Source organism: Indicator indicator, chromosome 2, assembly GCF_027791375.1.
Source record: "Indicator indicator isolate 239-I01 chromosome 2, UM_Iind_1.1, whole genome shotgun sequence".
Taxonomy (NCBI): Eukaryota; Metazoa; Chordata; class Aves; order Piciformes; family Indicatoridae; genus Indicator; species Indicator indicator.
The window spans coordinates 14031832-14049428 of NC_072011.1; the positions used below are offsets into that span (position 1 = coordinate 14031832).

Sequence of the window (17597 nt, forward strand, 5' to 3'; positions counted from 1 at the left end):
TAGATATAGATATAGATAGATATATATACATAAAACAAATATTGTTCTATGCTTATCCTTAGTACAATTTGCTTTTACTTGCACTTGTCCAGGTCTATTTACATGTTTTTGTTCTGTTCCCACAGCTCAGGCTCAAATGGGCCCAACAAATCCCAGAAGATTGAGAGAACACAGATTTGGATATTAAATGTTTTTTAAAAGATTGTTCCAAAAGTACTCATGCTCATGGCAGTACTCCTCAATCACTTGCCTATCCAGTCTCCTGCCAAGTTTCAATCCTTCAAGAATAGCTAGTTTTCTAAAAATTCAACCTTTTTTTTTTTCCCTCAGAGGAAATAGCCAAATCAAAGTAAAGCAATTCTGCAGCTGAAATCAGGCACTGTCAGGTATTTGAGAGCTCATGTTTGATGAAGAATAAAATCCTCTTCCTTGCCTTCTGAGTGCTCAGCCATGTTTTCAGGTACGCATTTGTGACTGAAGGATTTGTCATCAATTCTTGTCACAACTCACCCTTGGATAAATGTGTATTGTCACAAAAGTTAGCATTTGTGAGATGATACCACAGAACCTATTCATCATACTGAGAAAGAAAGATGAGTAGTGTTCAGTCACCAAGGGTGTCTCTGCATCTTGCCCATCACTGTGACACTTAAAACTACAAACGATCTTCACATTCAATACAAGGGTGATTTGTGGTGCCTGGAACAGCAGAGACAGAGATGTATTCAAAGGCAACAAAATGAAGTATCTCAAGTACTTCTGATACTCTTATGGCAAACAGTGGGAAATGATTGGAAAGTTTTGTGAAGGCGTCTGTGATTTGAAGTGATCTTGTGCCTCGTCTTTTGCAAAGTACAAGCTGGGTGTTCACGTGAAAGCAAATTACAGAATCACGGAATGTTAGAGGTTGAAAGGACTCCCAGAGGTCATCAGGTTCAACCCCCCTTGCCAAAAGCAGGATCACCTAGGATAGTCTGCACAGGAATGCATCCAGAAGGGTTTTGAAAATCTCCAGAGAAGGAGACTCCAAAATAACCCTGGGCAGCCTGTCCCAGTGCTCTGCCACCCTCACTGTAAAGAAGTTTCTCCTCATGTTGAGTTGAAATCGTCTATGTTCAAGTTTGTATCCATTGCTCCTTGTCTTATTACTGTCCACCACCGAAAAGAGATTGGCCCCCTCCACTTGACACCCACCCCTCAGATATTTATAGACATGGATCAGATCCCCTCTCAGTCTTCTCAAGACTAAACAGCCCTGGGTCTCTCAGTTTCTTCACAGGGGAGATATTCAAGTCCCCTAATCATCCTCATGGCTCTCTGTTGGACTCTCTATCAGATCCCTGTCTCTCTTGAATTGGGGAGCCCAAAACTGGACACAATGCTCCAGGTGTTCTCCTTTTCCAGTATTTGTAGACAGTCTCTCCTGGTTAACATCATCATCATCTGTTGAAAATTAAGATATATTATCAATGTTAAAACTGTTAGACTATAGTACACTTTCTGCATCCGAAAAGATTCCTAATGAATCTTCACTGCTACATGAAGTAACCAAGTCAGCAACAAGATATTGGTAAAACAAGCAATTTTATAGCATTAGAGCGACAAATAAAAATACTCCCTTTTCAGTCAAGACACAAATGGTTTTCTTAGTGGAAGAAGAAGCCAGCAAGTGGTTGGCAGCACATTTCTATCTACCTTTAGTCTGCTGACCTGGTCAGCTGAGCTTTATTGACTGGATTAATGTGGGCTGACCAACTGTGGTGCATGTTCATGACACTTTCAGCACGCAAATTTTCATTGTTTGATATTCATACCACTTATAAACAAGAAGTCTCCGGAGTTGGGTTTTCACAGTCTTTGCTAAGATTATTTTATCATCCTGTTCTCTTGTGTGCTATCTTACATCTAAGAAAGCACACCGAACAATTAAGAAATATTTTCTGCATGAGCTATTATACATCTTATGGCTATTGTTATTATCTTTATTAATCCATTTACAACTACAGGTCTTTTTTTTTTCCTGATTATGCCAATCTCCCAGTTCCCTTTGGAGGGGGCTGTGCCTTGGTTTGCAACTGCTTTGCAGTTATTGTTATACCCACAGCATATACAGTGATGCAACTCAGCCAGTTGTACCTCGTGGTCACTTTCTGAGACCTGCATCACCTCAGCACCAAGACAATAGTGCTCTCTGTGTAACTAATATTTCATTCAAAGTAAATACAAGCAGAGAAGTGCCTCTAGACACCAAAGGGGTAATCCAAGCTGCAATTCCTTTACATTCGTTAGAGGGAAATGTATTTTGAGCAGGGCGTAAATTTATTTCACTGCAAAATAAGAACACTCTCCTGAAAAAAAACTAAGCCAGTTGAGATCTTGTCATTTCCCACACACTAGGCCTTTCTGAGGGACTCTTCCATGGTTGCTGGACACTGAGGCATGTCTGTGACACTTATGGAGACCTGGGAGTGGTCAGCTTTGAGTCCTGCTGCCATGTATCTGGGAAAGTCTTCTACTATCTGCCTCATGCAGCCCAGGAAAGCTCTGCAGATGTTTGAGACCCTCTTTGTTCACTGGCCTGGCTGTTGAGCTTGGAGGAGACCAAGAGGTAAAAGCCATCCAGGATGGGCTCACTTCTGGACCTCCAAAGCTTGCCCCACATGCAGCACTTGCTGATGTTTGTCTGTAAAGCAGGCCTGCCTTGATGAGACCAATTATTAGGCTTAAATCTTTCTTCCTTCCTTCAGGGAGGGTAAATGTGCAAAACCAAAAGATTATTGCCAGAGCAATTTTTAACAGCCAAGTCACAAACTGCATCCAGGATTGTTATTTATGCCAAAAATTCAAGACTGTGATAGGAAAAAACAAATTAGGAAAACTCTCCATGTGCCTGAGAGTGGATTGAATTTTCAGCTACTTTTTCCTAAAAACATGGTTTCATTAGGGTAGACTCTTTACTGGAATAAGGTTTAATCCCCAGTTATTTCTTAACAATGCTCTGTAGAAGGCTGATGAGTTTAGTCGACAACTCCCCAGGTAAAGGGATGAAATCAAGGATGTCTGTAAAACCACTGCACATATACCAGCTGAAATAGCTCCTGGACATTTGTAACCATTGGGGGAGGGGGGAGAGGGGGGGTCTGTGACTTCCTCAGATGGCCAGCAGGAGCACCAGCTCTCTGGTGGGCACATATGAAGCATGCTGCAAACAAGGTTTTTATGGAATTGTGTATAAGCAGATAGAATGCTACAGCACAGTGCTGTTCTACATACGGAATAATTTTATTTAAACTACTTGCTTTGGGCCTCACAACTTCCCTGTGCCATAGCTAGCTAACTAAATAGTTGTCCTATTGTAGTGGATCCTGACAGCAACTCCTTGTAAAATATATAGCTTAGATGCCTAAGGAGAGGAATAAAAGCAGCCTTACATACCTAATTCCCAGGGGCCACACCTTTTCTACTTTCCTACTTACCTACTCTGTCAAAGAAATGGCTTTTATATTGTGCCTTATGGGTCAGTTGGGAACAGCACCAGCTACTTCTTTAAGCACTTAAGATTTACAGATAAGACAGGCATACCAAACTTATCTTTAGGAGTTTAGGTCATGAGTTTTCACTTTAAGATCTCCAGGCAAAAGTAGGATTTTGCTGAAACCAAAACATTTTATGGAAATGACCTCTTAATTTTAAAATATTTGACATGGTATTAATTTGAGAAGCATTCTGAATTTAAAATTGTGGTCTCCTAGCAACATTCCAAGCTTTTCCTATTGTCTTGATACAAAATGCAAATTATTATTTTCCCAAATTCTGCATTGCAAGTTGCTTTGTCTTTCTGTTTTGCAAATCAGAACAGAAATTAATTTTGAAGTATCACAATTCATCTAAGTTTCTTTTTCACAACATGTTCTGCTTATATCTTGTCCTATGGGATTGCTAAAACATTAAGAGAGCTTTAAAATAGGTTATTTCCTGAAAAGGAGATCTAATGGTCACACATCAGCTCCTGACCCAATTATATTCCTCCATGTTTATTCAAGACACTGTCAGTCAGCTCAAGTACTTTAATCCATGACCATTTCCCAGAGCAGCATACTGAAGGACAGGAGTTAGCTGTTTTTCAGGCTCACAGTTTCACATGAGTGCTCACTCCACACCTTTCTGGGCCATTTCAAACCTAGGGAACACTGATTTCCAAGGTGATCCCTGGACTCTTAGCAGTTTTTAATACTTATAAAAAATATTCTGTATACACAGAGATCTCTGTGGAAAATAGCAAGTGTTGCCCATATCCCTCTAAATAAATAAAAAACAGTAGTCATACTGGTCTTTCTAGTAAATACTATCCCATCCTGAAAAGATGAACCCATGAGGAATATAATTCACAGAAACATTTGTATTTATTAATTATATTATACAATGCACGATGCTTACGATGCATCATTATTTATTTATATTGTTTATAGTTATAATATTTCTATTCTAATGTTAGATATGACTGTATGTTTTCTGCTACACTCCTTATTATAAATTCATCCTTATTAAATTTAGATATTCAAAAATCCTACTAAAAAACACCTTTGGATTATTCCAATGACTCCCACATAATTTAAATATGATTTTATAGAAGCAAGAATTGAGGGCATTGGGGCTTTGCCTGGAGTTTCTAGATGCTGAGTTCCATAGCTGCAGCAGATCAGCCCAACACCTTTAGACACCCAGAAACCCCAGACTGCTTAAAAGTCTGCTTACTGTACCAGCACAGCCCAGCACTGTGGAGGCATCAGACCTCTCTTACAAATATGCTGCTCATGCCCAGCAAAATCAACATATTCATGGTCAGTAGGAACTACATATATAAACTGCTGCACCCATGCAGTAGCAGACATATCCCAGGTGCTGTGAACTCATTTCACATGGATTTCACTACTCCTATGTTGACAGCTGTTAGAGGAATCACATTCAGAAACTCACCATCACTATTTTGGGCAAACACATCCTCCAGATTTGATTGTACTTTATTCTGCTTATGAATATTGTCTCCCACATTCATTATAAAATCTGTACAACTCCACCCCTTGACACCAAAAAATCTTTTTTCAGGTTGCTGTTCCATATTGCCAGTAACCATCACTGCCCTGCATTGTGGGACCAGTACCTCAGCTCTCTTGGCTGTTGTGTACCTCCTAAAGCATTTTGGTTTCCGTTGATACATGTGCTTGGTTCATTCTTTATTCATAAATGCTCAATGATCTAAGCAACTTGTGTGTGTGTGTGTGTGTGTAAGCTTTCTTGTTAACACAAGGGTGTTTTTGTTTCTATAGCACTCACCACCACAACAATTACCCTGAATGATCTGTTGCTACACTGTCTTGATTTATTTATGTATTCTAGGTTCAAAAGTCCTTAGGTGGAGGATGTAAAGGTCAGGTGAATACTTAAGACTCCTTGTGAAGGAATTGTCTGAAAAATTACTCACTTGTTACATCAATACAATGTGAAAGTACAAAATCCCAATGGAAGGTGGCAGCTGTTTTCTACGTCCATGAGATTTTATCATTAATCATCCTATTCAGGTCAATTAGCCTTCTCTGGCACCCAGTCATGCACATTTTTGATTGCTTATAACTTCCCCTGAGATAAAAGCTAAGCATACTTGGATTCTTTCAAAATGCCCTCATTTCTTTAGGGTTGGGTTAGACATAGTGACCCTGGAGCCTGAAGTGCATTGGAGTTATTCAGTGGAGTTCAGTGAGCACAGATTTAGGCTGCAGTTGAACACAGACTGGTAGGTAAACAAGAGTAAAATGTTTTTCATGTAAAAAAAAAAAAGGGTGGGGGGCTATATACAAACCTTCCAATTATCTTCAAAGCATTTAGAAAAATCCAAAAGGAACAAAAATATTTTCCCTAATTGTGTATTTAAAATTACAAGTTATTACAGGAGAGGGAAAAAAAAGACTGCAAGCAACAAAAATAATAATTAAAAAACCATGCAAGCTGCCAGAATCCAAGGTGGTGTGTTTTAAAACTAAGATATTTAAGGAGAAGGACATCTGTTAAAATCAGGTGAACCTGCCTTTTCAGAAATCAAAAGCCACAGGCTGGTTTAAAGCAGCAGTGGCAAACAGAAGACAAGCTCCCTGTAAAAACAGAGGGAGTTCTTCAAGATACAGAATGCCACTATAGCACTGGGCTACATGAAGGTTATGTGTAATCTGGAGGTTCAAAATTGAAAGGTTTCCAATGAGAGAATTGAAGCTTTCCACTGAAAACAGGAGATCCATCTTTTTCTCACCATTTGAAATTCTCCATCAGTAGAAGAAAGGTATGTGGCACAGTTTTGATAAAAAAGAGAATATGCTTCCCGTGCCTGAGACACCATGTAGCAGTTTAAGTACTTTCCCTTCAAGTTGTCATGCATTTAAGAGGTTTTGACTTAGCAACAATCTTTCTATGGCTGGCACTTCCAATGAAAGAACACAAATGTGTTTTGCAGCAGTGTATACTCAAGCTTATTTGACAGGAAAAGAAGCTTTTGCCTCCTGGATGCGATCCTCAACTCCATTTTATTAACCCAACATTTCATGGATACTGATTTTCATGTTAAGAGAAAGAATGGCTATTTGCTTAAGTTTGTAGTTCATGGATTCATTTCATAAACACCAAGTTTCAACAACCATCAGTTACAACAGGTTTAATTAAGTCACCACAGTGCAGTGCCACATACATTAGTATCACTTCAGAGCAATCAAAGACTATATGCAATAGCTTTCTCCTGAATATCTTAATTGTGTAGCATGCTGGTTATGCTTCTACCCTTCTCAGTATATTCAGAGACAAGTTTATTTTACATTTATGCTTTTTTGACGAGTTATGGCAATGCTTATTTAAAAAAACATACCAAAGACTGCACCCTATCACCGTACTGCCCTCCCTCTTTTTAGGAAGGGTGTTCATTTTCTTAAACCTTTTCTTTTTCTCAGCTTTAGCAAGGATTTTCCAGACTTGGGATTCTTTGCTACATTTTGAATTTACCAGAAAAGTAGGCACTATCATTACTCATGATACACATAAGTCCACACAGTATTCCCTGCCAGCCAGTACGGTACAGGAAAGGAAAAAACAAACAAACAAAACAAACAAAAAACCCACAACCAAACAACAAAATCCAAACATATTTCTCACAGGATTCTCTTTTTCAGCAAGAATCAGAAGTACAGTTGATTGCATACACCACAACTGAGCTTGTAACAGTTCTTAAGTCTGCAGATGTTTACATCCTGTGAAGTTGTAAAACACAGGCCTGGAAGAGACCTGGATCACATGAAATATATCAAATTACTAAATTAAAAAAAGCTGTTACAAAACTGAAAGCTATACAACATATAATACAAGAAATATTGGGCATTGAAAAAGCTTAGTTCTAGATTACTTTAGTTTTACAGCATGCTGGTTAATGCTTTGCAAGTCCTATTTTGCACATGTGCATGAATACATAGACCTACACACTTACCCTCTCCTAAGTACTGGGTTCATAAGAGTAAGAAATTAAGTCTCTAGCTGCTTTATAAAATGCAGCATTTGCTTTCCCATCAGAAATCTGTCTCTCCTAGAGCTACTTGTGCCATAGCTGGAAAAGGAGCTCCACAAAAGAGATTCTTCCATCTTCCCCAGATAACAAAGGCTCTGACAAAACTTAGACTGTAATTATATCTGCTGTAAACTGCTCCAGGTTCATGACCAACAGACACAGCTCTGCCTCACTGGGCTATTTATTTGGAATTCCTGGCTCCAGAAACAAAAGTTTGGATCCACCTCGATTAGCCCCTGAGACAAGTATCTGACATGAATTGCTCACAGAGTTGCTTTTCTATTTTCACCTCTTACCCCTAGTGACTCACAAAGCATCCCAGAGTTTATTATTAAACTCTGGAGTACCTATAGCATGCCTTAGAAACTCTTGGAGGTTTTTAATACCTGTGCTAAGATTTCCCTCCAAAGCATAGGTGATACTGAAAACACTGCAGTGACAAAGAAACTCTGCTGCTACTCAAAGATATTTTCTAAATCCCTCAAATACCATGTAAAAATCTACATAGTTCAGCACCTGAAAGTTTATCAATTTTCTCTGGGACAATGTATACTAAATTATATGTGGCTCCATCACAAGTCCTGCAGTAGCCACAAAAAAACCCAGTAAGTGTTACATTAGCCACTGTTGTACAAACCAGCTCCGTGCTTTAGACAATATCTATGTCCAAAAGCATCAACTGGTGGAAAATAAAGATAAATTTTATTTTCTCTTTAATTTAAATAGCTAATACCAATAGTCCAATGATAGGAATGAGAAGAGATCCTTAGGCAGCAATAGTCTTTAGGGAACTTTCTTCCTTGGGACTGACTTTGGTGGAACAAAAAGCATTTTTTTGGAAGGTTGTTTTAGCTAGTTCCATTTAAGGCAATTTTACCAGAGGTGAAAACAATAACTTGCAGGTCCCTCTGATGGGTTGCTCAAAATCTTGACTCTTCCTTTCCACACATGAAACACAACTTCTTTATTCATAAGCAAATCTTTGAATAAAATAAGGATGACTCAGGTAGCTGGTAGAAAGAGGAGAAAGTAAGCCACCCAAACAGAATTGACATAAGAATACATACATAATACCTCAGGTAAAAGCTGTTTGCTTAAAGATGCCAATATATTTACTAATTTATTACCAGGACTATCAAGAAATACTTTGGAGAAATATGGTCAAGTTTTTTCAGTCTCCTACAAAGGCACCAAATTTACATCATAAATGCTCCTCTGTTGTTTTGACAGTTGACTGTGGATTTCATCTTTCAATTTAAGTATGGTGCTCTCTCTGGGGAGGAGTAGTAATACGTAGGCTTGATGTTTCCCAGGACTTCATCTTCCCAGTTGGGGAGGCAGCAGAAGAAGAAAGCACAACCTATTACAACAACAGTGCTGGCCCAGCCAAAGCCATAGGCCCAGCTGAACATATTATCTCCTGTCAGTGGTATTTCTTCTGTGAATTTTACTGGGTAGATGACCAGGCCAATGATCTGGAAAGCAGCTAGAGAGAGAAAGAAAGAAAACCAGGAGTAAATGGCAACGAACGCATTACATTTCCTGCCAATAAAAGGTACTGGAGATAACTGTGTGTCCTTTTAAGATAGGTAAGGATTAGCTTCAGATCTACACTCAAATCTACGTTCTTGCAGGGCTATGTGACTTCTAGCCAAGGCTGATCCCCATGCCTATCTGAGTGCAACAGCTACAGCTGACATTCCCAAGTTGCTAGGACACATACCTGCATGCTGTGACCAGCTCTGTGGCACTGTGATCCCTGCAGAGCGAGTTAACTCCCACTTGTGCTATAGCCCAGACACTCCTCTTCCCCTCAAGGAGGTAGGAAGATTCCAGGGCTCTCAGCTCCTAAGTCTTAGCATGCTTTTGGGAAAGTACTAACTGACAAAGGTCACTGGAGCTTCATTAACTGTTATCTTCTCAGAGCATAAATCAACCTTCCCTCGTTCCCTATGAAAATGAGTAATAAATCAGACAAAGACATCTTATTTCATTAAGGAGGCTACATCAAACATGGTTTTCTGCTGACACCTGTTTTAGATCTAAAATAGCCTTGTCTTTGTGCCCAGCCTTACCAACAACAAAGAGCAAGCCTCCAATTCCTCGCACAAAGTTGAAGCGGAGTATCTCAATTGAGAACGCAATGACTGCGAGGGCAAAACAGATGACCAGGATCACAAAGCCAACAAGGTAGGTGGCAGCTGCTGCTCTCCCCCATCCTTGGAGAGAAAAGAAGAAAGACATTATACACAGCAGTGTACTGAACTAATTCATCGCAGGTCTTTGGCTTCCTTTAATCACTTTTTGTTGAAATCCTTTACTGTAAGAAGTGTGCCTTATGTCAAAGCAATACTGGATACCTCCGAAGCACATAGCTTCAGAGCAGAGAGACACCACCACTGGTGTCACAGCACAGAACTGCCTGTCTGCTAACTTGTCCTGCTGAAAAGAGGGATATAGTACAGCATGGTGATCGAGATAACACCTCCATACTCTGTGTCTGTAAGAGACTCACATACATCTGAGCAGACAGGGCACACAATCACGGAGAATGTACTTTTTGTTACCATTCTTGTTCAACATGCAAGTTTCCAAAGCCACTTCCATGCCCGGGCAAGTATGAGAGCAGATGAGGGTTGCCACCACAGGAGATAATTGCTGTGAAATAATAGTGCTGTCAGCGTATAGCTTCTTAGCTGTTTGTTGGTAACAAGAATAATGCATGCAGAGCAAAATTAGCATCACCGAAAAGAAATAGATTTGGAGTAGCTGAAGTGAGAGATGGTAAGAGGAAAGATCTTGAAGATAAGCATCTATTCATAGCTGAAAAAAATTTAGAAATAGCTAAAACGTATCAGGTGGAAGAAAAACAGCAGAATCTGAAGTAAAGTGGAAAAGGCCTCTTAGAATCATTACTTTGACATCTGGTGGGCTGGAGTGGTACATATTCTTGGGCTCAGGCAACTGCAGGCTGGAGAGGCTCAGGCACAAAGCAAGTGGCCTTATAGAAGCAAAACAGCACCAGCACCCAGAAACCACCCACCACAGGCCAGGGCAAAGGCAAAAAAACCTCCCAGAAAAACAGCCAGCAATTCACCTTTTGCAATAACAGAGGCTTGTGAAAAGGCTCTCATTACAGCCAGAGCCTGTCCTCTTTAAAAACCAAGGAAGACTTCAGGTGAGCCCAATGCAAACAAAGACAAGCAAAGGTGTTCCTGCCCTGGAGGAACCTGCCCACATGGGTTAAACCATATGGAAGAGTGCTTTGTTTTCCAGTCAGCTGTCATCACAGCTCACATCCCACATCTGCATAACATGGGTTTCTACTTTCACACATTCAGACAGAGACAGGGTCAGATCCTGAGCTCCCTCTAATGTAGGAATAAAGGGAGCAGCAAAATGGTTTCCAAACAAAAAAATTTCTTTCAACAGAGTTGTCTGTTCCCACACAGCTGAAGCAACTCTGGATACATCCTATTTTCAGTGCAGCCTCTGTTCTTCCTGTGCAAGAACTAAGAGGACAAGGACAGTGAGGCAAGAATCTTTACCTAAAGAGTTAAAATCCTCCACCTTACTCACTCTACTAGTTGTGTAAATGGGGAAAACCTAGTAATATGATATAGAGGATGCAGTAAAACTATCTCAGACACCTCTACTACATACATCACTTTTCTCTCTGAAAGCAAAGCATTGTTATACAGCTATTTTTGTTAAGTCAGCCTGAACTGGTTTCTCTCCTCCCTATTACAACACCAAAAGTGAAAAACAACAGCTATCAGTCAGCCAGATCTCAGCACATTGCCACCTGAAGACAGTCATGCCAACACAGAAAGGATAAGAAAAAGGGTATTTTTTTCTCCTCTCCCTTCTTAGAGCTACTCAAGACAGCTAAAAACTTTTCAGATTAGTTCTCCATCAGCAATTTGTGTATGTTTCATACCCTTTCCTTAAAAGTGTGCTGCAGGATGACAAGGAAAGGAGGACACCTGATGAGCATCTGGAAATTAAGGCTATGTCAGTGGTCTGATAAAATCTTTTCATACAAATTATTCTCTGACCTACCTAACACAGGTACTGGATATTGTCTCCACCATGGGATTTATTTAGGGATAGCTACTATAAAGGGATATTTAACCATGGTACACAGCCAGTCCAGATAAAGTGATTCAGGCTAAATAACCTGAGAATACAATTTATTGATATTTACTCTATTAAAAATAAACTAACACGCATCAAGAAAGAACACTTAGTTATCAAAGCACGTTCCCTTTCAGATGTATTATATATGCTGGCACAGGGTGGGAAGCCAAGCTAATTTTGACTGCCTGATAACTTACAGGTTTGACACCTTGAAGTTGGGTGCAACATAAACACAATTGGAGGACATACAAGCTAGAAAATCCCCTTTGCTCTCTCTGCTATTTCTGTATCCACTGTGCTTAATTCACAAGTGTGACAAGCTTCTGGATACAGGTCAGACCAGCTCTGCTCACAGTGTTTTATTTTCTTGTCTCTGCTGATATGAAAGTGATGACGCATAGCTGTAGGAGTTGTCTTGTCAGGAAGATTAATATCAAGCCCAGTTTTGTTTCAGGTCCTCAGAAACAGGGTGGTAGCAAAGCACAACCATTATGATATGCAGTAAGTTTTGTGCTCATGTGTGACAGAGCTTGATGCTGGCAACTCCATCTATATCTTTCTCTCCCCTCTTCTCCAGTGGTAGCTATTGGCAGACAGATACTGACAAAGCCTGATAAGACTGAGTCATATGTGCTGGCTGAGTGCTGGATGGGTCCGCTCTGGGCTGGACTAGACAATAGCCATCAAAAGACCAGCCTCTCACTGAGTCACAAGAAAAGCAACAAAAAGCTCTGGACTTGTATAGGTACACATAGTGTAAGAAAAATCTCGAAAAAAAAAAAAAAGACCAGAAGTCTTTTAATAAATGACTGATGGAAGAGGCTGGGGTGGGAGTCTGCACCCTTGCAAGAATGGAAAGGAGCATGCAGCCCTGACGTGCTCCCTTCCCACATAAACCATTGTGATGCTCACCAACACAGAAAGCTTTCGGCAGCAGAGCTGCTGCGGGGCTCTGACTGAAGCTGCTTTTTCTCCATGCAGGATCCCCCTCATTCTCTTACCCATCAAATCAAGCTTTTGCAGCTACTTTTCCTCCCAGAGCCTCCTGATTGCTGACTGAGGCCTCAAAAGCACCCAGCTCTCCTGTCTCCTTTTGCAAGATCCTCTCACTCACCGTTTGCTGCCTAAGAGCTGGAGAGACCTGTTCACACTCATAGAAAGACAGATGAGCTTAAGTTTCTAGCTGGTTTGTTCTCAGAAGTACCTTGTAATCACAAGAATTTAAGTTTTCCAGAAAGCAAGCAAGCAAGCAAGCAAGCAAGAAAATTAATCCCTACATTTGGCAAAGGGACTCAATAGGCATAAACATGTCTGTTTATGAAATCAAACAATAACACCATGACAATTTGGGGCATATAAACAGAAGAGCAGAAAAGAACAAGAACAGTTGGCAGCATCATCATTTCCCAGGTCAGCTTCCCAGGTCTGTATCTAATCAGCAGAAAAGCATTTATCAATTAGGTGGTGTTGAAAGAACATTAAAAAAAAAAAAAAGGAAAAAAAAACATTTGGGCATTGAAGGTCTATAATTATTAGGAAGGATTAAGACTTTTATTACATAGCTTGATTAATGATGACTATGGAAAGAAACTAAGATGCAAATGTTATTGTGCAAATAGCTAGGAGGAGTCAGGATTATTTAAGAGTTGATGAGAGCCAGCAACATGATGAAATTTAAAAAAAGGCAACAGAGCCTAAGTGTAAGGTGTATTTCCTGATTTTATTCAGCCACGCCTCAGCCTCACCAGCGAGGAGACAGAAGCTCTACAGGGTAGGACGTTTAAGGCTCGACAGGGCTCTTGAGGTTCGACAAGGCTCTGGGCAACCTGGTCTAGTTGTGGATGTCCCTGCTGACTGCAAGGGGGGGTTGGACTTACGTGACCTTCAGAGGTCTCTTCCAGCCCAGCCCATTCCATGATTCTATGTTTAAACCTAGATTTCCCTTTGGAAATGAATAAAAGAACAGGGAAAACAGCCTAGCAGGAAGATGGACTGCTACAGGGTTTGAAGCTACAAGCCTTCTCATCTTTGTTCACTTACTTATAAAAGCAGAAGCTAGTTTGTTAGTTTGTGAAAAACTGGAATCTTAAGATAGAAGTTTTTCCCGTGACTTGCATAGATGAGGCATATTTTTACACTGTAGTTAATATTTTTCTGCATATAAATACTAGTAGCAATTTTTCCTTGGCCTTGAAAGACCATTACATGGAATGCCAAAAAATCCTTGCTTTTGTTGAGGAAACAGAGGAATAGTGGAGTGTGAACAAGAGAATGCTGTCAGTAGTATTTTCTTGCTCACATAATGTGCAAAATTCTATGGTAGCATGACTGGTGAAGGGAAGCTATGTTCATACCCACAGTGAGCACAGCACAGGTGAGAATCAAAGGTTAGCTGCGAGGGTTGGCTGGAATTTAATACTGGGAATCTGTTTTGGCTTTAGGAGTGCAGGAAAAGTAGTTGCTATACTACCAAACATTAAATAAAAGCCTGCTAGTACAAACTTCCCTTCAGCTACTTGGTTCTGCCAGGAACTCAGGAGAGGCAGAATCCTACTTTTAACATCTGTGTTGCTCGCGGTGGAAGTGCACATGCCTGGAGTGCCAGAAAAGCCCACTGGCAAGGACACCAACATCACCTACTCACTGGGATCTTTTATTGGAGAGGTGCAGTACATTTTTTTGGGGTGTATTCAGGGACACCAACTGCCATACCTCTGCCACTAGCATTTTCCAAGTGCCTGCACCCAGCTGGCACAATAAGCTAAGTTAGTTTGTCTCCAATACATCTTGGCATCAAGAATCAGACAGAAGAATGCCTGAACAGAGGTGTACTGAAAAAAAAAAAATCAGTGTACATGTAACATTCCTCTTTTATTTACCTGGGCCCTCAGTGAAGTCAGCACATGCACTCAGTTTCACCAATAATATGTGGTATCGAAGTCCATGCTCCTTGGGACACAGGTGCAGTGAAACATGATTCACAAAGGCTGGGCTCCTACTTTAATGTTCCAACTTTTTTTTCTCCCCACCCCCCCCCCCCCCCCCTTAGTAAGGATCCAGGTGAATGCTTCCCTTACCAACTGGCTCTTAGGAGTACAAGAAAATTAGCTTCTATGAGATCACCTTTATCTCACACATACACACCCATCTTTTAGTGATAATTCAGAGCAAAGTCACTGGGAGCAGTGGACAGAGTCACCCATCACCCACAAATATTGCTCCTAAACTTACAGCCTCATCACTGTAAAGACAACTGCTCTTTCCAAGTAACCATACTGCAAACAAACCTTACCAGATCTGATGGCTTACTGATATGATTTAAACATACAGCCATCAGTTTAATCCTGCAATGGTCCAGGCTAGGTCATCTTGAGCCATATTATAGTGCAGTACAGCAGCTCTGCATTTTGATAATATACAGACACTGCCAGTCAGGTATTTTCCAGACACAAACCAGCTCTAATGGTTACCACCTCCCTACCAAATGACATCCTGCTCTTTTTCCCTTTCCACTTATTCCTCTCATGTGGTATTTGCAAATGTGCATCCAGAAGCAATGCAGTTAAGGAGACACTATTACTTGCAATTTTTTTCTCTGGTCCGCCCCTTTCCCCCCCATTTAAAACAAGTGAGTTAGCTGCTATTTCTCTTCATCTTCTTAATACAGATGTAGCTCAATTAAGAAACTGTCTTGGGGAGCCTTCTGTTAATGGGGATCCCATCTGAAGTTTTTGTTTCATCAGGAGGAGAGGCACAGGATGCTTAGTGTGTAAGTATTTATTGTATGCAAAACACAAGTTATGCATCTCAATCCACTTTTATTTCCCTGCAGCAGTGCTGTAAATGCCTGCTAGGCATTTTTTCCTTTGTAAATGCCCTCACCTATTTTGAGCCTAATTGAATTAGCATAGAAAAAATGAGGCAAAATAAATAAAACCCAAACTCATACATTACATCCTGTCTCTAGACATAAATGGTATTCGAGTAGACATGAAGTCATGAAAATTAAAAGAGGCATAGTCAAGCTGGTATAAATAAACCAAGGATTTAAATAAGTTTTGTTTTAAATAAGGAAAATCTAGGATATTATTCCTCTCTCACAGTTTAACTAGAAAAAAACAGCAGAAAGTTGCTCAGGGCTGATGCAACACACACACCCATCAGTACTCAGGGACATGAGCAGCAGTGTCATTACAGGACTAAGCAAATTTCAGCAGCTCTACTGCATTAACACTTCTTCCCTATGCAATGCAAATGTCAGCAGCCTCGCACTACTTTTCTTCTCTGTCTAACATGGGGGACAGATATTTTTGTCAAACCAGTCAGATTTCTTCCACCTACAGTAAAATCTACAGTCACCACCTGGCTGAGAAACGAAGCCGCTGCTCTTACAATATATTCAGGATTTAGCTCATACAGGAGTGTCGCAATGAAAAGCTCCTGGAAGTCAGCCCATCGTGTTCGGGTAGCAAGGGATCTGCACAAGGAAACAGCCTCGGCTCTCTCAGTTGAAACACACCCTTCCAGCCTCCCAGTCCCCAAAGTACCCTCATCCAGAATCTTAATGCGGATCTGCTTATTCGTCCAGAAATATTTTGTTTGAGGGAAAACCAGATGTAATCAGACCCACATATTCTAGAGGAAAAAAAAAAAAAGACCAAAACAAAACAGAAAAAGGGAGTGTGCAAGTAAGAATGTTATGCCAGATACAGAAGCAGCTCAGCGAGTTAAAACAGAGACACAATTATCCCTTCATTTAGGCCCCAGTGCAATAGAGAAGTACACAGAGGAAGCAGGATACTTTTTTTCTGCTTGCAAACCCACATCAGGGCATTTTAAGCTGCAGGTCAGGAAGCATCCTAATAGCCATAGGTCGGGACAGATTAAGGTGCTGTCTTCCTCCAGAGGGCTGGGGAGGTAATGACCATTTTATTCTTGCCTAGGTGTGGTTCTGCATAGGACACCCTGTATGAAGGTTTCCATGCTCACTGTACAAGGCCACCGGCACCGGGAGGGGTAGGTGGACGGTGCAAGGTGAGGCTGCTGGGACTGCAGCCTGCAAGTCGTTGAGAGAAGCAAACTGAAGAAGGGACTTACGGCCATTTGGCTCTCCTACTTTGGTTGAAAAATAACTTCTAGTAAAAAAACCCAAAAGGCCAACTCTTCGGCTTCTCAGAGTTGTACTCGCAGAAAAGACTGCTCAAAAGGTGCCTAGACCAGTCCTTCTTTAGTGGTTTAAGCCCTGAAACAGTATCGGTACTGGTCCTGGGACGGAAAGTCCACCCCAGAAAGCATCTGCTCCACAGCGGCGGTGGGGAGAACGCTCAGGGCGTTAGCACCCACTGCATCCGCTGCTTTCCGGCCACCGCCGCGGGTCCGTCGGAGGGCTTCGCTTACCATAGTCCATGAGGGATTCGCAGCTCCAGTTGAGGTCCTCCTCGCCCCGCGTGCAGCTCTCCCACAGCGACGCTTGCTGCACGTAGGGCTCCGACTCGGACTCCAGCCAGCCCCTGCCCGCCAGGGCGATGATGCCCATGATGATGGCCAGCCCCAGCAGCAGGGGCAGGAGCCACCGGCACCTCCAGCAGGCCAGGCCGCACACCACCATCCTGCCCGGCCGGTGGGGCACCCAGTGAGGCCGGGCGTCGCGAGTGGCTGGGCTGGAGCGCGAGGTGCCAGGGACACTCCGCCGGGACGGGAGGCTGCCTGTGTGTCGGTCCGAGCGGGTTTTTAAGGCGCCGGAGAAGGAGGCAGTCCCACCCACATTCCTCTGACTAAGCCTGGCGGCGGTGGCTCCGACCGGTGGGGCCGGCGGAGAGGAGAGGAGGGAACGCGGGGCTGGGCCCCGCTCCTCGCCCTG

The 17597-nt window shown here is 41.7% G+C and overlaps 1 protein-coding gene across 1 annotated transcript; it reads right to left on the bottom strand.

Moving 5' to 3' along the window:
* Positions 1-8847: 8847 nt before the first annotated feature.
* On the bottom strand, positions 8848-17345 carry LOC128980707 (p53 apoptosis effector related to PMP-22-like). The gene is made up of 3 exons (XM_054399182.1): positions 17135-17345; positions 9673-9816; positions 8848-9083 (listed from the first exon to the last, which is right to left on the bottom strand). Exons 1-3 carry the CDS (start codon positions 17343-17345, stop codon positions 8848-8850), a joined length of 591 nt encoding a protein of 196 aa, XP_054255157.1.
* Between the last annotated feature and the right edge of the window lie 252 nt (positions 17346-17597).